This window comes from Anolis carolinensis, chromosome 4 (genome assembly GCF_035594765.1).
Source record: "Anolis carolinensis isolate JA03-04 chromosome 4, rAnoCar3.1.pri, whole genome shotgun sequence".
In the NCBI taxonomy this organism is placed as follows: Eukaryota; Metazoa; Chordata; class Lepidosauria; order Squamata; family Dactyloidae; genus Anolis; species Anolis carolinensis.
Genome location: NC_085844.1, coordinates 3,519,019 through 3,546,518, shown reverse-complemented (window position 1 = coordinate 3,546,518; position 27,500 = coordinate 3,519,019). Strand labels below are relative to the sequence as shown.

General features: G+C 41.8%; 2 protein-coding genes and 1 non-coding gene across 5 annotated transcripts in view; 1 reads left to right on the top strand and 2 right to left on the bottom strand.

Moving 5' to 3' along the window:
- cpsf1 (cleavage and polyadenylation specific factor 1) overlaps nt 1-12,106 on the bottom strand; it is an 86,802-nt gene extending 74,696 nt beyond the window's left edge. For all 3 annotated transcript variants that reach the window (XM_062979890.1, XM_062979888.1, XM_062979889.1), the window contains exons 1-4: nt 11,969-12,106; nt 6,875-7,031; nt 4,498-4,525; nt 2,611-2,744 (exon numbers count right to left, since the gene is read on the bottom strand). In XM_062979890.1, coding sequence (XP_062835960.1) covers nt 2,611-2,744; nt 4,498-4,525; nt 6,875-7,018 — 306 coding nt within the window. In that variant the 5' untranslated portion in view covers nt 7,019-7,031; nt 11,969-12,106. The remainder of the gene's footprint in view (nt 1-2,610; nt 2,745-4,497; nt 4,526-6,874; nt 7,032-11,968) is intronic.
- An 8,090-nt stretch (nt 12,107-20,196) lies between these two features.
- slc39a4 (solute carrier family 39 member 4) overlaps nt 20,197-27,500 on the bottom strand; it is a 72,205-nt gene continuing 64,901 nt past the window's right edge. The window contains exons 10-12 of the mRNA XM_062979887.1: nt 27,150-27,302; nt 23,374-23,561; nt 20,197-21,776 (exon numbers count right to left, since the gene is read on the bottom strand). Coding sequence (XP_062835957.1) covers nt 21,648-21,776; nt 23,374-23,561; nt 27,150-27,302 — 470 coding nt within the window. The 3' untranslated portion in view covers nt 20,197-21,647. The remainder of the gene's footprint in view (nt 21,777-23,373; nt 23,562-27,149; nt 27,303-27,500) is intronic.
- Nucleotides 27,453-27,500, top strand: part of trnar-ccg (transfer RNA arginine (anticodon CCG)) — a 73-nt gene continuing 25 nt past the window's right edge. Inside the window, exon 1 of the tRNA in view lies at nt 27,453-27,500. This exon is cut by the window's right edge and continues 25 nt beyond it. This is a non-coding gene — a tRNA (tRNA-Arg).

Genomic DNA, 27,500 nt, shown 5'->3' with positions numbered 1-27,500 from the left:
GAAAATAAACACAGAGATCAGCATCCACCAAATACAGTGAGAAAGAGAGTATTCATCTGAATCTCCTTCTCTGTTTTTGAAAAAATTCTGTTGCAGAATGGCTAGCTGAAGCAGAACTAAACAAGGGCCTGGCCCAGTCATGCTTGGATCTGAATCCTTATTCTTCCACAGCTCTTCTTTCACCAGCGGCAAATTTTGAAAACTTCACACTGAGGACAGACCTAGGGATTTCTGGAGATAATCTTTTAATCAAAATCCATGAGTAATCCAAGTAAAACCCACAAATGTGGAGGGACAACTGTACGTGGGCATAATAATAATAATAATAATAATAATAATAATAATAATAATAACAACAACAACAACAACAACAACAACTTTATTTTTATACCCCGACCCATCTCCCCGGGAGGACTCGGAGCGGCTTACATGGGGCCATGCCCGACAACAATACAACAGCAGCAATAAAACAATAAAACAACTATCGAGAATAAAACAAATGTCGCATCAATAAAACATCAACATCAGTAAACAGTCATAAAAGTCGGCATACAGCATAAAATGATTAAAAACGGGAAGGCTAAAAACACGGATCTGGGCCAGAGTGCAGAAAACTTCAACATGGGAGAGGTAGTTTCACAGTTAAAACAGTCAATAAAGTGCAAAATAATCATGGCCAGGCATCCTATTGTTAGATGGGCAGATAGATCAGCCCTACAATAATTGGGGGGTTGTGTTGGTTCCAGGCTTCCTGGCCAATGTCTTCTAGCAACATTTTCTCCTGACGTTTTGCCTGCATCTGTGGCAGGCAACACGTCAGGAGAAAATGCTGTTAAAATATGGCCAGACAGCCTGGAAGCTACACAACACTCCAGTGATTCCGGCCATGAAAGCCTTCAACAATAAATATACAATAATTGTTCTGAATAATTTACAATAATATATAATATTATAATATATTGTATATGCACATAATATTAACGTTTTAGTTCATTGTATATCAGTGTAACGGCATCAATTGCCACTTGTAAGCCGCCCTGAGTCCCCCCGGGTGAGAAGGGCGGGGTATAAATGATTGAAATAAATAAATAAATAAATAATATTAAAATATTATTTTGTATTAAACTATTAATAATATTAATATTAATAACATTATTTTGTAATACAATATAATACCAATAATACAATATAATAATGTTAATTATATATTATATACAGTAGAGACTCACTTATCCAACACTGGCTTATCCAATGTTCTGGATTATCCAACACATTTTTGTAGTCAATGTTTTCAATAGTGATATTTTGGTGCTAAATTCGTAAATACAGTAATTACTACATAGCATTACTGCATATTGAACTACTTTTTCTGTCAAATTTGTTGTATAACATGATGCTTTGGTGCTTAATTTGTAAAATCATAACCTATTTTGATGTTTAATAGGCTTTTTCTTAATCTCTCCTTATTATCCAACATATTCGCTTATCCAACGTTCTGCCGGCCCGTTTATGTTGGATAAGTGAGACTCTACTGTATATTGTATATGCACATAATATTAATATTATTATTTTGTATTACACTATTAATAATATTAATATTAATAATATTATTTTGTAATACAATATAATACTAATAATCTATATATATAAAAGAGTGATGGCATCACGGCGACCCACAAAACAACAAAACTACAGGCCCCCCAACCTCGAAATTTGACGACACAACCCATCATCCATGGCTCTAGGTTGATACAACAAAAAGAAAAGAAAAATAAAGTCCTAATTAGAGAGAGAGGAATAATTGCTTTTATCCAATTGCTGCCAGTTAAAAGGCTAAGCTCCTCCAACTTGGTCTCCTAGCAACCCAATAAAAAGTAATTAAAAAAACTTAAAAAAATAATACAATAAAATACTATAATAGCAGAAAATAACTAAAAATAATACAAGAAAATAATAAAATATAATAAATAAAAAGATAACTTACAATAAAATTAATTAAAAAATACAAATAACATCAAATAAAAATTACACAACAATTTTAAACCAATGCCACCACCACTTTGCCACAGCAACACGTGGCCGGGCACAGCTAGTACAATATAATAATGTTAATTATATATTACATGAAATATTATTAATAATATTACAATATATGGATATAGTACAATATGGTAATTTATTGCCAGTATTGTGCTATGCTAATGATATAATATTGTATGTAAATTTAATTTGTAAGCCGCTCTGAGTCCCCTTTGGGGTGAGAAGGGCGGGATATAAACGTATTAAATAAATAAATAAAGCTGCCTCGTGTCCAATTCCGGAGAAAGGCAGTATATAAATGTAATAAATCATCATAACAAACCAGTCATCAAGAGCTAAGTGTGAACAGGGACCCTCTAAGGGCTCTGGGAAGGGCTCTGTAGATTGCAAAGGTCAAGCATGGGCAAATTTGGGCCCTCAGGGCTGTTAGGAATTTTGAAAGTCCAAGATACCTGGAGGGCCCAAGTTTGCTCATGTCCGAGGAAAACCCTCCACCAACTTGAATCATCAGGGAGGATGATTTTGGACTCAGTCTATCTGTCCAGAACTCTTCCAGAATGACAAACCCACCTTGGCATCTTTGAAGCTGAGGAGGAGGGCATCTCTCTTGGCTCCCGCAAGCTGTACGCTGGCCATGGACATGACGTTCCCGAAGAAGGAAAAAGCAGCCACCAGCTCCAGTTTCTCCTTGTGACTTTTGCCCTCTGAGCAAGAGAAAGAAGCACGTAAGAGAAGCAAAGACTCTGGAGATAATGCACACCTTGTTCTCCATCCATACCTTCAAAGCATTAAGAATATCTGGTTTCTAAAGCAGAGTGCAGTGTAGCCAGTGTTACATAGAAGCTTATGGTAGGAAACAGGAGAGAAAATGCGCAGGAAGCTCTGTTGCAGGTAACACGAGGGTTGAATGAAAAGTAATGCCTCCACCTTTGATACTTCAGTATGGATGGGAATATTTTAATAAATCAAACGCAGAAATAATCCTTAGAACGTGCTCTTTAACTACCACTATTCACTTTTCCACATCATCACCAGACAATTGGAAACATTTCTGCCAACAATGAACAAGTTTTCTGAAGCCGTCACAGAAGAAGTTGACACTCTGATTCCGCAACCAACGTCTCACAGGACCCATCGTGCACAGATCTTCCGACAGCCAAGCAAAGCAATCATGTGACCCACACGTTCTCGTGAAATGCCGATTATGCTTGAAATTTCTCTCTGAGTGATACAACGATCGTCCTGAATCCATCTGTCAGTCTTTTGCTTGTGAAACTCGGTGGTTGCTGTCACAGGACGTCCGACTCTTTGTCACGCAAGTCAGATGTTCCCACCTCAACATCTTTAAACTTACTCTCCCAACGACACACAGGACTCACATCAACACAATCACCACAAACAGCTTGCATTCTCTGATGAGTCTCCTTTGGGGTGACACCTTCTGCTGTCAAGAATTCAGTGACTGTACGTTGCTTAAGCTGCATTGACTGACCGTCTGCGCAGTGTTCCATACTTTGCACTTTAACAACACAACTGTTCAATGCTAAGGCTCCCCGTCTGCGCAGGGTTCCATACTTCACACTTTAACAACACAACTGTTCAATGCTAAGGCTTCCCGCCAAATGGAACCATAGAGGAGAGTCTCCTGAACAAGCCAGGACCTGCCGCACACCAGGACTGCCATCATCTGAGGAGTTACGAAGGTGGAGGCATTACTTTTCATTCAACCCTCATATATAGACAGAAAGAAAAACTTCCTAACTTTGGCAGAAGGATCTCTAAGGCTGACTCTCATGTCTCTGTGTAAGGCCTCGTGGGGCAAGGAAACTTCATTATTTATTTATATATTTATTAATTATTATTTATACTCCGCTTTATCTCTCCTGAAGGAGACTCAAAGCGGCTTACATTAAAAGTATAACTGCACCATTTAAAATATACAAATATGTAAACACTGAAACAGAATGAAACATAACCGTATTTAAAAGAATCACAGTAAAGAGCCAGTAAAAATATATCCAAAACTCCCTTCTCAAACAGAAGGGTAATAATGCACCAAATGACAACGAAAGACTTTGGGGAGGAAGAAGAATGGGAAGTGACTGCAACATGCAGGCCGAAAGAAATACATATATATAAGGCCCCTTCTACACTGCCTTATATTCCAGGATCGGATCCCAGATTATCTGCTTTAAACTGGATTATATGAGTTTCCATTACCAGATAATCTAGGATAAGAAGATAATCTTAAAACAAGAGAGCAGGAAACCACTGCCCTTTGTCCCGCATTGCTCTATCTATATACTATTGTTGATGCTTCTTCAAACCCAATACAAAGATACCCAATTGCTGTATCCCATATCTCCTTTCCAGAATGAGTTATTCTCTGTCTGAAAAGACCCTCCTAAAATGTGTTTGTTCAATTTGTTCCATTACTATCAGCACCGCAGGACTCACCTGAGCTCCTGTCGCTTTTGGTGGTAGACTAAGAGAGAAAACAGAAGAACAACATCAGTCCTGAGAAAGAATGGGCATGATGAGAGAGAGAGAATCATCATAAAGTCATGTAGACAATAGTATTTCTTTACTTCTTTCTCTATTCCCCATCTATTTGTTTTAAGTCCCATGGTTTACCTCTTTCTCCCGTCTTTGGAAGAACTTTATAGGACCTGCAGCCTTATGAAAGCTCAGAGCATTTTGGGGGATCCATCTTACCTAGCATATTCTTTTTTTTTAAATTATTACCATCTGGCAGATGGTACAGGGTGACAAAGACAAGGACAAACAGACTGAGAGACAGCTTTGATCCTAGAGCTGTGGCTATGGAGTTGTTGCATGTTTTCCAGGCTGTATGGCCATGTTCCAGAAGTATCCAGAACATGGCCATACAGCCCGGAAAACATACAACAACCCTGTGATCCTGGCCATGAAAGCCTTCGACAACACAGCTGTGGCTATGTTGGACTCCACGGTTTCACACTGATGTGACATTAATGAGAGTGTGGAGGGATGGGTGTGTTGTTTTGTGGTGTTTGCTGGGGAAAGCATCTTATTTCATTGTACAATGGCAATAAAGTTAATCTACATTCTACAAATTACCTTTCTGCTAATGTGTGTCTCGTTTTCCTGTTGCACACAATATTTCCAAAGTAAGTAAGTAAGTAAGTAAAAGTTTATTTGTATACCGCCCTCTCTCCCGAAAGGGACTCAGGGCGGTTTCCAATATAAAATCAGCATAAAACATTGTACAATAAAACACTGAAAACACTATAAAACGCTATAAGAATTAGAAACAAAAACAAAACAACAATTGACTAAAACAATCACATAAGCAGAAGGAATATAATCACTCAAATAACATGAATCTGCAAAGAAAGAGTACATTAGAGCTGTGGTTCTCAACCTGGGGTCCCCAGATGTTTTTGGCCTACAACTCCCAGAAATCCCAGGCTAAGAACCACTGCATTAGAGGGAGACTTTTTGTCTGTGCCTTCTATATAGCAGGTGGCTATATAAGGAGGATGAAAAAATCCATCTTTCTCTCTCCTGTGTGACTGGGTGTGACTATCTGCATAGGTTACTGCATATGAGACAACGACAACAACAACAACAACAACAACAACAACAACTTTATTTGTATTCTGCCCTATCTCCCCAAGGGGACTCAGGGAGGATTCCAATATAAAATGCCAAACATTCAATGACTCCGTAAACAAACAAATACTGACATAAAAATCCCAGAGAAACCCTGCATATAAAAATAACATTAAAACCTAACATCGATTTAAAGTCTAACATCAATAAATTAAACCTAACATCAATAAATTAAACTACATGCAGTCAAACAAAATTATATAAAAATTATATAAAAATCCAAACAAGCATCCACATTAGTTGGGGGAAACCTTTGCCTTTTACCTACCTACCATCCATCACTTACTCCATCCTTATACAGTAGAGTCTCGCTTATCCAACATAAACGGGCCGATAGAACGTTGGATAAGCGAATAGGTTGGATAATAAGGAGAGATTAAGGAAAAGCCTATTAAACATCAAATTAGGTTATGATTTTACAAATTAAGCACCAGAACATCATGTTATACAACAAATTTTACAGAAAAGGTAGTTCAATACACAGTAATGCTATGTAGTAATTACTGTATTTACGAATTTAGCACCAAAATATTATGATATATTGAAAACATTGACTACAAAAATGCGTTGGATAATCCAGAACGTTGGATAAGCGAGTGTTGGATAAGTGAGACTCTACTGTATATATATACAGTATGTGTGTGTGTGTGTGTGTGTGTGTGTGTATATATATATATATATATATATATATATCTCCATCCAACCTTTCATATAATCCATCCATCCAATATCATCAACCCATCTATCATCTACCTACCTACCTACCTACCTTTCAATCTATCCAACCATCCATCCTTCTATGGTTGGCCCATGCCTAATATCTGACTACCTGATGAGATTCTGATTATTTGCAAGGACAAGGAAAGTGGATCTGCAAATCATGATTGCATATTTGTATATATTGTAACGATGAAGATTAAAGCCTCCGGATATTTTGGATGAAAACCTGAATCTGTGAGTTTGTTAAACAGTGTGTAGACAAGGTCAGATGCTGGCAGTTGGACTGCTGATCGACGGACTGAAGCATGTTTATGCTGTGAAAGGACTCTGCTGTATTTTTGCTTGTTTCTGGGACACTTACTATCCAGCTTGCAACGGTTCAGGAAGGTCGTGATCTGGAAACTATAAACACCTCACATATCAGCACGTCCCGTAACAACGAAAAGTTAGAGAAGCCTACCTCAGAGTCATGGTTGAGCCTGTAAACGTACAGCTGGGAGGTCCCGGCCACCACCAAGTTGCGCTCGGCGTTGGAGAAGAAATTGCAGTACATGGAGAACTCCAGCCCCGTGGGAGGGTGCGCCTGCTTGTAGACCGCATACATGGCGGCAGGCTGCCTGCGGGGAGGAAAAAGGGAAAAATAACAACAATAAGGGTTTGTGCTGTCGAAGGCTTTCATGGCCGGAATCACTGGGTTGCTGTGAGTTTTTCAGGCTGTATGGCCATGGCAATGCTACTGGAACAGGGCCATAGAGCCTAAAAAAACTCACAGCAACCCAATAAGGGTTGAAAACCAGCTGCCAAAAGAGATCAGGCAATCCCCTACATTATCCAATTTCCGTAAGGAACTGAAGAATTGGTGGTGTCGGAAGGTTTTTGAGTAATTACATTGGACTACCGCCGATCTCTGGGCCTGAATATATTGAACAAGATTTATCTAGCCTAAAATGATACATTTCAATATATTGGGTTTATGGTTCCTGTCCCCTTGATCAGGTTGTGTGTTATTTATTGCTATATAATTGTATTGTTTTACCTTGCTTAATAATGTGTTATTATGTTGCTATGTAATGTATGTGTTGTTTTTATGATTGGAAACCACCCTGAGTTCCATCTGGGAGATAGGGCGGTATATAAGGATTATTATTTTTATTATTATTATTATAATTTATTAAACCATGGCCAGACCTCAACCTGGGGCTTAACAGTTGTCAGCCTATCAAGAGAATGAAGCTACTGAAAGGAATGACAGAGTTAGAAGAGGCCACAAAGGCCATCTAGTCTAACCCCCTTTGATCAGGCCAGGATACACACTCCCAGCCTTCCTCTGCCACATAGGTCTTACCATCAGGAAGTTCTTCCTAATGTGGAGGTGGAATTTCTTTTCCTACAATTTGAATCTGTGGATCTCTTGTGTCCTAAGCCAAACTCTCCAAAGCAGCAGAAGACAATCTTGCCCATTCCACAATATGACATCTTTTCAAATACAGTGTTCCCTCCCTACTTCGCGGTTCACTTTTCGCGGATTCGCTGTTCACAACTCCGATGGCCTGTTGGCTGCTATGCGGGCAGTCATGAAAGCTTTCCTGGCTGCTCGCAGAGCCACGGAGTAAGCCTTAATAGCGGCTTTAGCCCGTGCTTGGTCAGACACATCCTGAGATTTCCTCCAGATGCACTCTAGTCCCCTCCTCGCACGCTTCATCACAGCCAGCTCCTCAGTGAACCAAGGAGTCGACGTGACTCTACGCAGCGAGAGGGGACATTTGGGAGCAATCGTGTCCAGTGCCCTTGCCAACTCGCTGTTATAGCGATCAGCCAGGACATCAACAGGATCGCCAGTCTCCAGAACAGGAAGATCCCCAAGAGACCTCAGGAGTCCATCCGGATCCATCAGCCTCCTGGGGTGGACCATCTTAGTGGGTCCACCACCCCTGCGGAGGTTAGAGGACACGGCGAAACTTAAACAGATCAGATGATGGTCAGACCATGACAATGGAAGAATGTTTTGCTCTTCCACTCTGACTGTCCCACCGTCCACAATGAAGACAAGGTCCAATGTGTGTCCCGCCTGATGTGTGGGCCTAGATATAACTTGAGTCAGCCCCATGGTCATCATGGCAACCATGAAATCCTGAGCTGCACCTGTTAATGTGGTCTCGGCATGGATGTTAAAGTCTCCCAGAACTATAAGTTGTTGGGAGACCAAGGCCGCATTAGAGACCACTTCTGCTAGCTCGGACAGAGAGACTGCTGGGTCGCAGGGTGGACGGTACACCAGCAGAATCCCCAAGCTGTCTCGGGCTCCCACCTTCAGGAAGACACACTCAAACCTCGAAGATTGCGGAACGGCGCATCTGATCAGGGCGATGGGACTGCCGAAAGATCACCGCGACTCCTCCCCCCAACCCTGGCCTGCTGATGCACCCCGAAACCCGGTGGACACAACTGGGTGAGATTCACCCCACCCAGCTCGTCCAACCACGTCTCAGTGATGAATGCCAGATCCGCCCCCTCATCCAAGATCAAATCCTGAATGACAGATGTCTTACCGTTGATGGATCTGACGTTCAAAAGCATGACCTGAAGGCTGGGGGGTCTGTCCTGAAGACTACCACACCTATTCCTCTCCAGGGTCGCAAAAACTCTGTTGAGCTTCTCCCTGGGTCGCAAGTGACCGTTCTTCCTCCCCCCCCTCCACACCACCTCTATGGAGCCCCACGCGTGAGAACCCTCTTCCCCCTGATGGGTTGGCTGATTGGAGTTGCCATTTGAAGGGGATAGTCAGCTGTCCTGAGAAGGAAAGCCTCCAAATGTGCTTGTTTGTTTAAGGAAGGAGCCTATCTCCACTGGTGGGAGAGAAAAGGAGTCATCTGACATGGCATCATCTAACATGGGAATGGGACTAAGTAGGAATGATGACTGAGGGCGGGACTGGGAGGTAGAACAGGCATGACTTGAAATTGGGGAATCTTGCATATCGAAGTAAATATGGAACACTGTACCATATTTACTCGCATCTAATGCTCATTTCTTTTTGGCTAAATTACCTTGCCAAAGGGTTGTTGTATGTCTTTCGGGCTGTGTGGCCATGCTTCTGGAACATGGCCACACAGCCCTTAAGACATACAACAACCCTGTGATCCCGGCCATGAAAGCCTTCGACAATACCTTGCCAAAATTAGGGTGCACATTAGATTTGCATCATATGGGAATCTTAGGGCTGAGCCAAAGAAAAGGGGAATCTGCTTCAGGAGTCCCTGGAGCTTTTCTTAGAGGGGCATCATCTCTAATTTAATTGTCATAGCTCAATGCTATGCAATCCTGATGCCTGTGGTGAAGTCTCCATTGGCCTGTAGAGCCCAATTTAGGTGGTTCAGTTCACATTGGAGAAGGTGCGGTTCGCAGACCTGTTTGCACGGACTGCCAGGGCTTTGATTGTACAATAGAGTCTCACTTATCCAACATAAAACGGGCCGACAGAACGTTGGATAAGCGAATATGTTTGATAATAAGGAGGGATTAAGGAAAAGCCTATAAAACATCAAATTAGGTTATGATTTTACAAATGAAGCACCAAAACATCATGTTTATAACAAATTTGACAGAAAAAGCAATTCAATACACAGCAATATTATGTAGTAATTACTGTATTTACGAATTTTGCACCAAAACATTGCAATGTATTGAAAAGATTGACTACAAAAACATTGACTACTAAAAGGCAGACTGCATTGGATAATCCAGAACATTGGATAAGAGAACATTGGATAAATGGGACTCTACTGTACTTCTTTTTAGACCTAGGTGATGGTTGGGGTTTTTTATGTATGTAGGTATCTATCCATGTGTGTTGGTTTTCTGTAAACTGTGTGGCCCAACCATTGAAGGGAACCACTTCCACAGCAGGACTCCAGACAGCAAACAATCAAGTGTCAGTGAACACCTCCCAAACAGGGGATGCCTCCAGGCAACAACAGCCAGGCTACCTCTATGCAGATACTCTCACTGATTGACTTTGCAAACTTCATAGTTGCTCAGTGCTGTTCAAGCCAGCTAATAGCAACATTCTCCTTTGCTTCAAAGTCAGAAATGGGTTCTTTCTCCTACCTTGGACATTATTCCACAGGTATATATACACAGGAGCCCCGGTGGCAAAGTGCATTAAAGCACTGAGCTGGAGACCGAAAGGTCCCTGGTTCAAACCCCAGGAGCGGCGTGAGTGGCCGCTGTTAGCTCCATTTCCTGCCAACCTAGCAGTTCGAAAACATGCCAATGTGAGTAGATCAATAGGTACCGCTCCATGCAGTCATGCCGACCACATGACCTTGGAGGTGTTTATGGACAACACCGGCTCTTCGGCTTAGAAATGGAGATGAGCACCAACCCCCAGAGTCAGACATGACTGGACTTAACGTCACGAGAAACCTTTACCTTATATATACACACTCCATTTGCTTCACTACCTTCACTGGTTGACTTTGCAAACTTCATGGCTACTCAATGTTATATCAAGGGGCAGTTAAAACCTCCCAAACAGAGGGTGCCCCCCAGGCAACAACAGCCAGGCTACCTCTTTGCAGCCACCCTCACTGATTGACTTTGCAGACGTCGTGGCTACTCAATGCTTTCGATTAGAGGTCTGTACTCTGTTTTTGGAAGATTATGGGGATTCCAATTCCAAGCATGAGAGATTTAATATGGGCTGAGGGCTATTCTGGGAGTGTTTTTCTTCATACAGTAGAGTCTCACTTATCCAACATTTGCTTATCCAAGGTTCTGGATTATCCAAGCCATTTTTGTAGTCAGTGTTTTCAATACATCGTGATATTTTGGTGCTAAATTCGTAAATACAGTAATTACTACATAGCATTACTGAATATTGAACTACTTTTTCTGTCAAGTTTGTTGTATAACATGATGTTTTGGTGCTTAATTTGTAAAATCATAACCTAATTTGATGTCCAATGTGTTGTCGAAGGCTTTCATGGCCGGGATCACAGGGTTGTTGTATGTCTTTCGGGCTGTGTGGCCATGTTCCAGAAGCATTCTCTCCTGACGTTTCGCCCACATCTATGGCAGGGATCCTCAGAGGCCTATAACCTCTATAACCATCCTCACAACCTCACAACCTCTGAGGATGCCTGCCATAGATGTGGGCGAAACGTCAGGAGAGAATGTTTCTGGAACATGGCCACACAGCCCGAAAGACATACAACAACCCTAATTTGATGTCCAATAGGCTTCTCCTTAATCTCTCCTTATTATCCAACATATTCGCTTATTCAACGTTCTGCCGGCCCGTTTATGTTGGATAAGTGAGACTCTACTGTGTGTGTGTGTGTGTAGCGGGCTTTAATCCACAAAAAGGAGACATCATGGCTTCGATATCGGGAATGAAGCGGAACGAAAGGAGCGGTCACCATTTTCCCACGGCCCCTTATTTCGAGACACCTTCCCGATTTCCCATTTAATATGTTCCCCTCCCACCCGCGACCGTGCCCACCGCCCGAGCTTTTCCACGCTCACGCGCCGCCACCTTCCAAACCGGGCTTACCTCCCCCGCCTCGCCGCTCAAACCAAACTTCCGGCGTGCATCCCCAAGACAGGTCCGGCCGGAAACCGTTCCCGCCGGAACTATTGACGCAGACACGGCGAGAGCGGCCTCGAGAGGAGGCGGGGCCAGAGGAGGGAGTGCTTTGACAAGGGGCGGGGACTAGATGCCGGCTCTGCCTCTGATTGGCTCAGGGACAGGGGGCGTGTCCGTATGTTCCCCATTAAGCGCACGTGCAACAGCGCCCTCTTGAGGACATGTACAGTGTTCATTGTCAGATTTTTGTATTTACATAAGCAAAATATTAGGTATTACAGTAGAGTCTCACTTATCCAACACTCGCTTATCCAACGTTCTGGATTATCCAACGCATTTTTGTAGTCAATGTTTTCAATATATCATGATATTTTGGTGCTAAACTCGTAAATACAGTAATTACTACATAGCATTACTGTGCATTGAACTACTTTTTCTGTCAAATTTATTGTATAGCATGATGTTTTGGTGCTTAATTTGTAAAATCATAACTTAATTTGATGTTTAATAGGCTTTTCCTTAATCTCTCATTATTATCCAACATATTCGCTTATCCAACATTCTGCCGGCCCGTTTATGTTGGATAAGTGAGACTCTACTGTATTAGGTATTATATACACGTAATATTACACACATATATATACACACACACATATACACACACACTATATTAGATGTATATATAGAGATACAGAAATATTTTATAATTTATATATAGTTTATATTAGGAATATATACATTTTAATTATACATACACACACACACACACATATATATATACACACACACTATATTAGTGTGTGTGCATATATAGATATATATAGATATATAGATATAGAAATATTTTATAATTTATATATAGTTTATATTAGGAATACATACATTTTAATTATACATACACACACATATATGTACACACACACACACTATATTAGTGTGTGTGGATATATAGATATATATAGATATATAGATATAGAAATATTTTATAATTTATATATAGTTTATATTAGGAATATATACATTTTAATTATACATACACACACACACACTATATTAATGTGTGTGCATATATAGATATATATAGATATATAGATATAGAAATATTTTATAATTTATATATAGGTTATATTATGAATATATAAATTTTAATTATACATACACACACACATATATATACACACACACACACTATATTAGTGTGTGTGCATATATAGATATATATACAGTAGAGTCTCACTTATCCAACATAAATGGGCTGGCAGAACGTTGGATAAGCGAATATGTTGGATAATAAGGAGGGATTAAGGAAAAGCCTATTAAACATCAAATTACATTATGATTTTACAAATTAAGCACCAAAACATCATGTTATACAACAAATTTGACATAAAAAGTAGTTCAATACACAGTAATGTTATGTAGTAATTACTGTATTTACGAATTTAACACCAAAATATCACAATGTATTGAAAACATTGACTACAAAAATGTGTTGGATAATCCAGAACGTTGGATAAGCGAGTGTTGGATAAGTGAGACTCTACTGTAGATATATAGAAATAGAAATATGTTATAATTTATATATAGGTTATATTATGAATATATAAATTTTAATTATACATACACACACACATATATATACACACACACACACTATATTAGTGTGTGTGCATATATAGATATATATAGATATAGAAATATTTTATAATTTATATATAGTTTATAATAGGTATATGCATTTTAATTTAATTACACACACACACATCTATATAAATAAAAATATAATGTCCATTTGTGAGGACCTCATCTCTCCCAAACTACTTCAGCGATTGCTATGAAATTTGGACACAACGTAGCATTTGGACTGACGACTGTTTTAAGCTGTTCACATACCTACTATCACAAACCTGACACACCTGAGACAGGTAAAACCAAACCTCTTAGCAACAGCCAATCAGTCAACAGAAGCTCCCCGAAGCTTTAGGTGCTCTTGCTGCCTATTACAGGGAAGACCAGCTGATCCCTAATCCATCTAAAATGCAGATGTGTGCTTTCCACTTTAAGAACAGACAAGCATCTCGAGCTCTGAGGATCACCTGGGAAGGAATCCCGCTGGAGCATGGCAGCACAACAACATACCTGGGAGTCACCCTGGACTGTGCCCTGACTTACAATAAACACTACTTGAATATCAAGCAAAAAGTGGGTGCTGGAAATAACATCGTACAAATGCTGACTGGCACAACCTGGGGATCGCAACCTGACACAGTGAAGACACCTGCCCTTGCATTTGGCTGCTCTGCTGCTGAGTACTCATGCCCAGTGTGAAATACATCTCACCACATTAAAACAGTGGATGTGACTCTTAATGAGACATGCTGCATCATCACAGGATGCCTACGCCCCGGTGATGATGGGCACACTGGGTGCCGGCTGAGATCTTTTGGCACGGCACCCAGTGTGCCCATCACCACCGGGACCACCTGTACTGGTTTCTGCCAGAGTCTTTGAAGTTCAATCTTGAGGTCCTGAGAGCGGCTGAGTTTTTCCTGTTGTTTTTCGTCAATGCGACTGTCACCTGGGATGGCGACATCAATGATCCAAACCTTTTTCTTTTCCACAACTGTGATGTCTGGTGTGTTGTGTTCCAGAACTTTGTCAGTCTGGATTCAAAAGTCCCACAGTATCTTTGCGTGCTCATTTTCCAATACTTTTGCAGGTTTGTGATCCCACCAGTTCTTTGCTGCAGGGAGGTGATACTTGAGGCATAGGTTCCAATGAATCATTTGGGCCACATAGTTGTGCGTCTGTTTGTAGTCTGTCTGTGCGATTTTCTTACAGCAGCTGAGGATATGATCAATGGTTTCATCGGTTTCCTTGCACAGTTTGCATTTTGGGTCATCAGCTGATTTTTCGATCTTGGCCTGAATTGCCTTTGTCCTGATGTCTTGCTCCTGGGCTGCAAGGATCAGGCCTTCTGTCTCCTTCTTCAGGGTCCCATTCGTGAGCCAGAGCCAGGTCTTCTCCTTATCAGCTTTTCCTTCAATTTTGTCAAGGAACTGTCCATGCAATGTTTTGTTGTGCCAGCTGCCAGCTCTAGTTTGTAGTGTAGCTTGTAGTTTCTTGTACTGGTTTTAAGTCTGCTGTGCTTTGAGGAGTTGGCTTCCTGTTGAAGCTTTCTGAGCCAGAGTTCACGCAGAGGTGAGGAGAGGAAGCAGGAAGGCAGCTTGCTCCTTGGTTTGGGTAAGGCCTGTCTAATTCCTTAAAAAACCTGAGAGTGTGCACTCTTTTCTTAGATTGCCTACTCTTTTCTTAGATAGCCTTAAAAAAACTGTGTCTGTTGGACTCTTTACCTTTAAAAACCTGAGTCTGGGCTGATTCTTGAGTGTGGGCTAGCTGTAATTAAGGCTTGCTGTCTGCTGTTGTTTGGAAGCTGAGGCAAGGCTATTGTTATTGAAAGTGTTGGCTTCCTGTTGAAGCTTTCTGAGCCAGCGTTGTCTAACCCACCCCTACACTACAACACGTTCTTACAGTATATACAATAAACAAAACAACATTAAAACACACACACACAGGAAGGTGGATAGCATTCTGCCCATAACACACACAATCCTGCTCGGTCACTTCACTCACCAAGAGATGGATCAACAGCAAATACTTGCCACCACATGCACAAGTTGCGGCATGTTCACCTTCTTTGCACAACAACTACTCAACTACACCTGCACCAAGTGTAAACAGATTACTCTGATGGAGCAGAGGATCGAACAACTCGAGGCCCGCATTAAGACATTCAGGCACTTGAGCTCTTCTTGGACACTGCACAAACGCTGCTGTAGATCTGCAACCTGCATCACACCAACACCACCATGATCAGGAACTTTATGGGGAGATCAACTCAAAGGTAGACAACTCTCAGGCTTGGAAGGAGGTCACCCATAGAAAGAGACACAGGACCAGGCAGCCTCCACAAAACTCCTCTGCTCAGCTGCATTTGCACAACAGATTCCAAATTCTCACACCATTAACAAACAATCAGGAAACACATCTTGTGGAGGACCACAGTTACTTAGATACCACTCAGTGGGCCACTCTTGATCAATGCGCAGGGGATAGCCCTGACGGGGACAATGCATCGCCACAGTCACACTTATGTAATCATGCAAATGCTCCATCCCCAATTGAAGACGAGGCACAGCAGGAACACCCTTGGGAGAGTGATGGGCTCTTGGACGCATCTCAATGGATTGTCATTGATGAATGCACTGGGGATGTTGAGGAGGAGGACAACACTTTACACCTGCATGATTCACTTCAACAGGAACACTCTTCAGGGGACATACACACTGTCTTGCACAAAAGGGACCCTGTCAATCCTCAAAGGAAACAGGTCTTGGTAGTAGGTGACTCCCTCCTTAGAGGAACGGAAGCCATCATTTCCAGACCAGATGGGATGGCTCGAGAAACATGCTGCCTCCCGGGGGCAAAAATACACCATATCACTCAGAGGCTCAGCAGGCTCCTAAAGCCCCATCACCCTCCCCACCTTATGTTGATTCATGTAGGTACCAATGACACCGCTAGGCATACTTTTCAAAAGATCACAAATGATTTTCGAGCCCTCGGAAGTAAGCTAAAACTGTGTAATGTACATGTGATCTTTTCATCCCTCCTCCCTGTTGTAGGACACGGCTCTACAAGGGCCGGAAAAATAGTACAGGTCAATAACTGGCTCAGAAAATGGTGTCAAGAGGAGCATTTTGGCTTCCTTGACCATGGTCTACTCTTCCAAGAGGATGGACTACTGGCAAGCGATGGGGTGCATCTCACACAAGTAGGAAAACATCTTTTTGCACACAGACTCACAAACTTCATCAGGCGCACTTTAAACTAGATCCACTGGGGGAGGGGAACAACAGCCTGGCAAACACTATATTACCCACGACCACAGGGAACCGCCGGAAGGCTAAACGGAGGGCTGCACAAACACAGCAAGGACCAAGTACAGAGAGCACAATAATCCCAAATAAACAGTTCGAGGGGAGGTCACAGGGGCTTACATGTCTTTACACTAATGCTCAGAGCATGGGAAATAAGCAAGACGAAATCCAACTTTTAACACAGCACCACACGTACGACGTCATAGGCATCACTGAAACCTGGTGGGATGACTCCCATCACTGGAATGTAGCCATTGAGGGCTATAACCTTTTTCACAGAAATAGAACAAAGGGGAGAGGAGGGGGAGTAGCTTTATATGTCAAAAACAGTTATGTTGCAGAAGAAATGCAAGACTGTAATCTGGGAAACCAGCTTGAAAGCATCTGGATAAGAATCAAGGGAACCGGGACTCAAAAAGATCTCGTTGTGGGTGTCTACTACAGACCTCCGAACCAGGATATAGAACTTGATGAAGCCTTTTGTCAACAGCTGACCAAACAGGCACAAAGAAAAGATATAGTAGTCATGGGCGACTTCAACTATCCTGATATCTGCTGGAAAACAAACTCGGCCAAGAGCACAAAGTCCAACAAATTCCTCACTTGCCTTGCAGACAATTTTATGGTCCAGAAGGTAGAAGAGGCAACAAGGGGATCAGCAACTCTTGATCTAATCTTAACAAATGTGGAAGACCTGATCAATACAGTAGAAGTCGTCGGATCCTTAGGGGCAAGTGACCATGTGCTCCTGCAGTTTGCAATACAAAGGAATGCTGAAACTAAGACAAGTCAAACACGCATTCTGGACTTTAAGAGAGCTGACTTCCAAAAAATGAAGGAAATACTGAGCAGCATTCCATGGATGCCAATATTAAAAGACAAGGGAGTTAACGATGGATGGGAATTTTTTAAAAGTGAAATACTCAAGGCGCAAATGCAAACAGTGCCAACAAAGAAAAAAAATATGGCACATGCGAAGAAGCCAGAATGGATGTCCAAAGAACTTCTAACTGAGCTAAAGCTCAAAAGTGACATGCACAAGAAGTGGAAAAGGGGAGAAATCACCAAAGAAGAATTCAAACGTATAGCCAACACCTGTAGGGAAAAGGTTCGCAAGGCTAAAGCGCAAAAGGAGCTCAGGCTTGCCAGGGACATAAAAAACAACAAAAAAGGCTTTTTTGCTTACGTTGGTAGAAAAAGGAAGAAAAAGGAGGCGATAGGGCCACTGCAAGGAGTAGATGGGGTGATGGTGACAGGGGATAGGGAAAAGGCGGAACTGCTTAATGCCTTCTTTGCCTCGGTCTTCTCACAAAAAGAAAGCCATCTTCAACCTCAGCAACATGGAATGGACGAAGGATTGGGGGAAATCCAACCCCAAATAGGGAAACAAGTTGTCCAGGAACACCTGGCCACTCTAAACGAATTCAAGTCCCCAGGGCCAGATCAGCTACATCCAAGAGTATTGAAGGAACTAGCGGAAGTTATTTCAGAACCACTGGCAATTATCTTCAAGAGTTCTTGGAGAACGGGAGAAGTCCCAGCAGATTGGAGGAGGGCGAATGTGGTCCCTATCTTCAAGAAGGGAAAAAAGAACGACCCAAACAATTACCGTCCGGTCAGCCTCACATCAATACCAGGCAAAATTCTGGATAAGATCATTAAGGAAGTGGTCTGCGAACACTTAGAAACAAATGCGGTCATTGCTAATAGTCAACACGGATTTACCAAAAACAAGTCATGCCAGACTAATCTGATCTCTTTTTTCGATAGAGTTACGAGTTGGGTCGATACAGGGAATGCTGTGGATGTAGCCTACCTGGATTTCAGTAAGGCCTTCGACAAAGTCCCCCACGACCTTCTGGCAAGGAAACTAGTAAAATGTGGGCTAGACAAAACTACGGTTAGGTGGATCTGTAATTGGCTAAGCGAACGAACCCAAAGGGTGCTCACCAATGCGTCGTCTTCATCATGGAAAGAAGTGACAAGTGGAGTGCCGCAGGGCTCCGTCCTGGGCCCGGTTCTGTTCAACATCTTTATTAACGACTTAGACGAAGGGTCAGAAGGCACGATCATCAAGTTTGCAGACGACACAAAACTGGGAGGGATAGCTAACACTCCAGAAGACAGGAGCAGAATTCAAAACGATCTTGACAGACTAGAGAGATGATTGGCCGAAACTAACACAAGGAAGTTCAACAGGGACAAATGCAAGATACTTCACTTCGGCAGAAAAAATGGAAATCAAAGATACAGAATGGGGGACGATGCCTGGCTTGACAGCAGTGTGTGCGAAAAAGACCTTGGAGTCCTCGTGGACAACAAGTTAAACATGAGCCAACAATGTGATGCGGCTGCTAAAAAAGCCAATGGGATTCTGTCCTGCATCAATAGGGGAATAGCGTCTAGATCCAGGGAAGTCAAGTTCCCCCTTATTCTATTCTGCCTTGGTCAGACCACACCTGGAATCACACTGTGTCCAATTTTGGGCACCGCAGTTGAAGGGAGATGTTGACAAGCTGGAAAGCGTCCAGAGGAGGGCGACTAAAATGATGAAGGGTCTGGAGAACAAGCCCTATGAGGAGCGGCTTAAAGAGCTGGGCATGTTTAGCCTGCAGAAGAGAAGGCTGAGAGGAGACATGATGATAGCCATGTACAAATATGTGAAGGGAAGTCACAGGGAGGAGGGAGGGAGCTTGTTTTCTGTTGCCCTGCAGACTAGGACACAATGGAACAATGGCTTCAAACTACAGGAAAGGAGATTCCACCTGAACATCAGGAAGAACTTCCTCACTGTGAGGGCTGTTCGACAGTGGAACTCTCTGCCCCGGACTGTGGTGGAGGCTCCTTCTTTGGAGGCTTTTAAGCAGAGGCTGGATGGCCATCTGTCGGGGGTGCTTTGAATGCAATTTCCTGCTTCTTGGCAGAATGGGGTTGGACTGGATGGCCCATGAGGTCTCTTCCAACTCTACTATTCTATGATTCTATGATTCACAGGTTCTTCACTTTGCTTTACATATTCTGCCAGGGCATGATGATGATGATGATGATGATGATGATGATGATTATTTAAATGTTCTCCCTAGGAATCTTGTTCTTCCAGCACAATTCAATGCTGAAGTTGACACACAGATATCAAACCGCTGTAATTGTCTAGTGTGAAAGAAACTCAACTTATAGGTATAAAGAGAAAAGGTACATTTCATCTCAATGTACGACAAAAGAGAAAGAAGACGCATTTGCAAAAAAAGAGCCATAATAATTTATTTTTGTTTATTTTTTTCTGGATTCATGTCCCGCTTTTTTCTCCACAAAAATAGGATCTAAGTTTGCAATACAATAAATAAATGCATGGAGGTCAGAGGATCTAGGGAAGAATTGAGGAGCGAGAGCACTGCCTTGAAAAATGCATATGGCATGTATGTATTTTTAATCATTATTATTTTTTTAAAAAAATCCGAATGACATTCAAATGTGAATTGAAAAATCCATAAGGCATTTACAAATTATTATTATTTTCATTCTGAATGGCATTCAAATGTGCACTGAAAATTGCAAATTATATGTATGTAACTTGTTATTATTTCTAACATGAACGGCATCCAAATGTGCATTAAAAATGCATACGGCGTGTATGAACTGTATTATTATTTTTAGTGTAAATGACATTCAAATGTGCATTGGAAAATCCATTTGGCATGTGTATGTCTGTGTATGTATGTATGTATGTATGTATAGTTTAAAAATCTAAATGGCATCCAAATATCCATTGAAAAAAACAATATGGCATGTATGTATGTATATTATTATTATTATTATTATTATTATTATTATTATTATTATTACAGTAGAGTCTCACTTATCCAAGACTCGCTTATCCAAGGTTCTGAATTATCCAACGCATTTTTGTAATCAATGTTTTCAATATATCATGATATTTTGGTGCTAAATTCGTAAATACAGTAATTACAACATAACATTACTGCGTATTGAACTACTTTTTCTGCCAAATTTGTTGTATAACATGATGTTTTGGTGCTTAATTTGTAAAATCATAACCTAATTTGATGTTTAATAGGCTTTTCCTTAATGCCTCCTTATTATCCAAGATATTTGCTTATCCAAGGTTCTGCCGGCCCGTTTAGCTTGGATAAATGAGACTCTACTGTATTATTATTAAAATCTGAATGCCATTCAAGCATGCATTGAAAACCCATATGGCATGTACGTATTTATTATTATTTAATGTGAATGGCATCTTAAGGAAGGAACCTCAGGGCAAGAGTGCTGCCTTGCAAAACGCATAGGGCACATATGCATTCATTATTATGACGACTGCATGCTAATTGGATTCAGATGTGTCTTGAAAACTGTCTAGGGCATGTATGTGTCTTTGATCGTTATTTTCAATGGAAAGGGAAGAAGCTCAGGGCAAGAACCCTGTCTTGAAAATTGCACACAGTGAAAACTAAAATACTTCTGGTCCGGAGAGGGCAGCGCTATATAGGCTTTGCCCCGTTGGTCCCGTTTCTCCAAAGTTTTGCAAAGTTTGCAGCCTTGCACGGCCTCTCCCCAATATTTCCGCACCCCAGTCTCCGGCGAAGCGCGGATTTGAACTCGCAGCCTCTGCGGACGGACGGACGGCAAGAGAGAGACGTGTCCTTTGGTGATGCCCGGCCCATAGAGTCAGACCTGTGGGGAGAAGAGGCTCAGAGGGCGATGTTGTCCTCGTAGAGTGAGAGCAGGAGCAGGATGGCCCAGCCGCAGAGAAGGCCCAGGTTCTGCAGGCCGAACAGCAGCCAGGGCCGCTTGCAACGCGCATTCATCAGCGCCGGCAGCTGCAAGAGACGAAAATGGAGATATAATCAGACATACAAAGGACATCCAGCCCACTCTTCTATTGTGGTTTGTAAAGACACCATGATGTATGGTATAAAGAAGTACAAATTTTCGTTTACAGATGTTATGTTTAATTGTGTGTTTATGTTTTAAAAGGGTAAGTATTACAGTTATTGCATCTCAGCACTCAGAGGCTGGTTGCCATGGAGAAGTAGGCGCAGCCAACTGCCGTTTAGTGGAAGAAGTGCAGTGTTTAAAAAAGAGAGTCAGTCTGTGCTCTGATGAGGCACAGGGAAGATAGAGTAATTTACACAGCGCAGCAGCAGTTGGATGGAGTCAGTGGAACGCTGAACGAAATGACATCAGAGCCGATGGTAAAACTATATAAGTTTTACTGAAAGCAGTAATCAAGACAAATAGACTTGCAGACAATGGACACAGGACTTGACTCCCAACAGACAGCACTCGACTCAACTCAGAACAGTACAGAACAGAACTGATGCAATCAGCAATGCACACACACTTGTGTCTGGACACTCCCTGGTTCCAGCCACACATCAAGGACATCACAGTTTCTCAGTAATTAACTCTTTCCAGACTATGTTACACTCTGGATGATGCAATCAGTATGCAATACAGGAAAGGCACAAATTTCATTTAAACACTACCAATACACAAATCCCACATTAACAGATTGATTCCAGATTGATGGGATCAAGGAGGCTCAATTGTTCATTTTGAGTCAGTTTTTAAATAAGTTTGGTGACTTATTTAATCTAGTCCGTGACCTGGTAAGGCACAGAGAATCTGTGATAGTATATCACAGGGGTGACTGTGGTTTGAAGTCACTGGATAGTCCAAGTTTTGAAGTAAGAGTTGGAAAGGAGTAGAGGAATAGGTTTTACTTACTTTGAGTAAAAGAAGTGACACTTTAGAGAGTTTAATTCATCTCATTCTAATATTGTAACTGTTAATAAGAATACCTCTAAGTGAGAAACAACATTGTAACCAGTAAGCTTTGTGCCTGAATAAACTTGTTACTGTTCTTCCAACACCTAAGCCTCTGTCGCATATATTTGATGGCTACTTTCTTTGTAGGGGAATCATTGTTAGGCCAGGATGAATAGCACTGAATAGCCTTGCTGCTTGCAAACCTGGCCGCTTTCTACCTTATGGAATCCTTGGTTGACCAGGTTGAATGGCAATTAATAGTCTCAGTGCGGCAAGTATGAATGCTGCAATTAGTCACCTTGATTAGCATTTAATGGCCTTCAAAGACTGGATACTTCCTGCCTGGGGGAATCCTTTATTGGGAGGTGTTAGCTGGCCCTGGTATTTTCCTGTTTGGAATTTCCCCGTTTTCAGAGTGTTGTTCTTTATTTACTGTCCTGATTTTAGAGATTATATTGTTCTACCAACTGTTGGCCTGTGCCTGCATTAGACTCTTACTGATGCAGCCTGAAATTGCATTGGCCTTTTTTGCTGCAGCATCACACTCCTGGCTCAGGCTCAGTTTATTATTATATTTATTAGCCCAAAGTCCTCATTCAAGGGCTGCAATTGTGATGCTCTCTTATCTCCTTCCCTTGGACTGACCATGTCGCAGAGGGCCACGTAGAGGAAGAGGCCCGTGGCCACGGTGAAGATCCAGGCCTCGAACTGCTCCCCGGTGCTGACCGACAGTGCAATGTAGAGACCCACGAAGGCCGTGAGCGCGCTCACAAAGTTCAGCAGCAAAGCCCGCTTGACGCTCAGGCCGGCGTGGAGCAGGGCCGCAAAGTCCCCTGCAAAAGAAATGGGAAGAAGGTAAGCAAAGTGGGGCTCAATGGCCAGCCCTGACCTCAAATGACCCATACAAAGAGAAGCAGAACAAAGTCAGCTGAAACCAGCGGCTCTTGTCTTTATTTACATAGTCTTGCTGGAGCGTAGAATTCAAGCACCTGACCTCGATTGTTCACGTATAATAATATATGTATAATATATTAATAATAATATTGTGTATAATAATAATAATAATACTGATCAGTAGAGATCAGTATTATTATTATTGGTTGCAAATTAAGTCGATCAGTAGAGATCATTATTATTATTATTGATTACAAATTAACTAGATCAGTAGAGATCAGTATTATTATTATTATTGGTTGCAAATTAACTAGATCAGTAGAGATCAGTATTATTATTATTATTATTGATTGCAAATTAACTAGATCAGTAGAGATCAGTATTATTATTATTGTTATTATTGATTGCAAATTAAGTCGATCAGTAGAGATCAGTATTATTATTATTATTATTATTATTATTATTATTATTGGTTGCAAATTAAATAGATCAGTAGAGATCAGTATTATTATTATTATTGGTTGCAAATTAAGTCAATCAGTAGAGATCAGTATTATTATTATTATTATTGATTGCAAATTAACTAGATCAGTAGAGATCAGTATTATTATTATTATTATTATTATTGATTGCAAATTAAGTCGATCAGTAGAGATCAGTATTATTATTATTATTATTATTATTGGTTGCAAATTAAATAGATCAGTAGAGATCAATATTATTATTATTATTGGTTGCAAATTAAGTCAATCAGTAGAGATCAGTATTATTATTACTATTGGTTGCAAATTAAGTCAATCAGTAGAGATCAGTATTATTATTATTATTGGTTACAAATTAAGTCGATCAGTAGAGATCAGTATTATTATTATTATTATTATTATTATTATTATTATTGATTGCAAATTAACGAGATCAGTAGAGATCAGTATTATTATTACTGTATTATTATTATTTCCTATGATTGCTTATGCTCAAGCCGGTGTTTGCAAACAAAGGCCAACCAGGCGTGTATCTACACTGTGCAATTAACCCAGATTGAAACCACTTTAGTGCAATGCAATCTTGGGAGCATTTTTTGCAGACTAGGTTTTGAAGATGTTGCAAAGACACATCTTCCCAGGATGCGCATTGCATTGAGCCATGGCAGCCAAGTGGTATCAAAGTGGGTTAACTCTGCAGTGCAGACTTCTGAGTGCTTGTGCAGTTAACCCAGTTTGAAACTACTTTAGTGCAATGCCATCTTGGGAGTATTTTTGCAGAGAAGATGTTTAAGATGTTGCAAAAACACATCTTCCCAGTATGCGCATTGCATTGAGCCATGGTAGCGGAAGTGGTATCAAAGTGGGTTAACTCTGCAGTGCAGACTTCTGAGTGCTCATGCAGTTAACCCAGTTTGAAACCACTTTAGTGCGATGCAATCTTGGGAGCATTTTTGCAGAGAAGGTTTTGAAGATGTTGCAAAAACACATCTTCCCAGTATGCGCATTGCATTGAGCCATGGTAGCGCAAGTGGTATCAAAGTGGGTTAACTCTGCAGTGCAGACTTCTGAGTGCTCGTGCAGTTAACCCAGTTTGAAACCATTTTAGTGCGATGCCATCTTGGGAGCATTTTTGCAGAGAAGGTTTTGAAGATGTTGCAAAAACACATCTTCCCAGTATGCGCATTGCATTGAGCCATGGTAGCGCAAGTGGTATCAAAGTGGGTTAACTCTGCAGTGCAGACTTCTGAGTGCTCGTGCAGTTAACCCAGTTTGAAACCACTTTAGTGCGATGCCATCTTGGGAGCATTTTTGCAGAGAAGGTTTTGAAGATGTTGCAAAAACACATCTTCCAAGTATGCGCATTGCATTGAGCCATGGTAGCGGAAGTGGTATAAAAGTGGGTTAACTCTGCAGTGCAGACTTCTGAGTGCTCGTGCAGTTAACCCAGTTTGAAACCACTTTAGTGCGATGCCATCTTGGGAGCATTTTTGCAGAGAAGGTGTTTGAAGATGTTGCAAAAACATATCTTCCCAGTATGCGCATTGCATTGAGCCATGGTAGCGCAAGTGGTATCAAAGTGGGTTAACTCTGCAGTGCAGACTTCTGAGTGCTCGTGCAGTTAACCCAGTTTGAAACCACTTTAGTGCGATGCAATCTTGGGAGCATTTTTGCAGAGAAGGTTTTGAAGATGTTGCAAAAACACATCTTCCCAGTATGCGCATTGCATTGAGCCATGGTAGCGCAAGTGGTATCAAAGTGGGTTAACTCTGCAGTGCAGACTTCTGAGTGCTCGTGCAGTTAACCCAGTTTGAAACCATTTTAGTGCGATGCCATCTTGGGAGCATTTTTGCAGAGAAGGTTTTGAAGATGTTGCAAAAACACATCTTCCCAGTATGCGCATTGCATTGAGCCATGGTAGCGCAAGTGGTATCAAAGTGGGTTAACTCTGCAGTGCAGACTTCTGAGTGCTCGTGCAGTTAACCCAGTTTGAAACCACTTTAGTGCGATGCCATCTTGGGAGCATTTTTGCAGAGAAGGTTTTGAAGATGTTGCAAAAACACATCTTCCAAGTATGCGCATTGCATTGAGCCATGGTAGCGGAAGTGGTATAAAAGTGGGTTAACTCTGCAGTGCAGACTTCTGAGTGCTCGTGCAGTTAACCCAGTTTGAAACCACTTTAGTGCGATGCCATCTTGGGAGCATTTTTGCAGAGAAGGTGTTTGAAGATGTTGCAAAAACATATCTTCCCAGTATGCGCATTGCATTGAGCCATGGTAGCGCAAGTGGTATCAAAGTGGGTTAACTCTGCAGTGCAGACTTCTGAGTGCTCGTGCAGTTAACCCAGTTTGAAACCACTTTAGTGCGATGCCATCTTGGGAGCATTTTTGCAGAGAAGGTTTTGAAGATGTTGCAAAAACACATCTTCCCAGTATGCGCATTGCATTGAGCCATGGTAGCGCAAGTGGTATCAAAGTGGGTTAACTCTGCAGTGCAGACTTCTGAGTGCTCGTGCAGTTAACCCAGTTTGAAACCATTTTAGTGCGATGCAATCTTGGGAGCATTTTTGCAGAGAAGGTTTTGAAGATGTTGCAAAAACACATCTTCCAAGTATGCGCATTGCATTGAGCCATGGTAGCGGAAGTGGTATAAAAGTGGGTTAACTCTGCAGTGCAGACTTCTGAGTGCTCGTGCAGTTAACCCAGTTTGAAACCACTTTAGTGCGATGCCATCTTGGGAGCATTTTTGCAGAGAAGGTGTTTGAAGATGTTGCAAAAACATATCTTCCCAGTATGCGCATTGCATTGAGCCATGGTAGCGCAAGTGGTATCAAAGTGGGTTAACTCTGCAGTGCAGACTTCTGAGTGCTCGTGCAGTTAACCCAGTTGATGCAATCTTGGGAGCATTTTTGCAGAGAAGGTTTTGAAGATGTTGCAAAAACACATCTTCCCAGTATGCGCATTGCATTGAGCCATGGTAGCGCAAGTGGTATCAAAGTGGGTTAACTCTGCAGTGCGGACACCTGAGAGGCCGTGCACGGGATACCTAGTTCGTGGGGCAGTTCGTGGCACAAGACAGCCAAGGACGTGGCCAGGCCGGTCTTCCAGGAGGAGGAGAAAGCGGCCCCAACGGCCAGGCCATCTGCAAAGTTGTGGATGGCGTCTCCGATGGTGATCATGTACGGCAGCATGCGCAGCTCTGCAAAGAGAGAAAGGAAATACAACATGAGCCTCATTCGCTTGCATGGCCTGGGGACGCATGCACTGCATTGCACGGTGCCATGCGCTTGCAGTGACACACACACAATGGCCCTTTTGTTCTGCGCATTCCAGGGCTTTTCCCAGGGATGGCCCAGTGGCCTAATGGATAAGGCATCAGCCTCCGGAGCTGGGGATT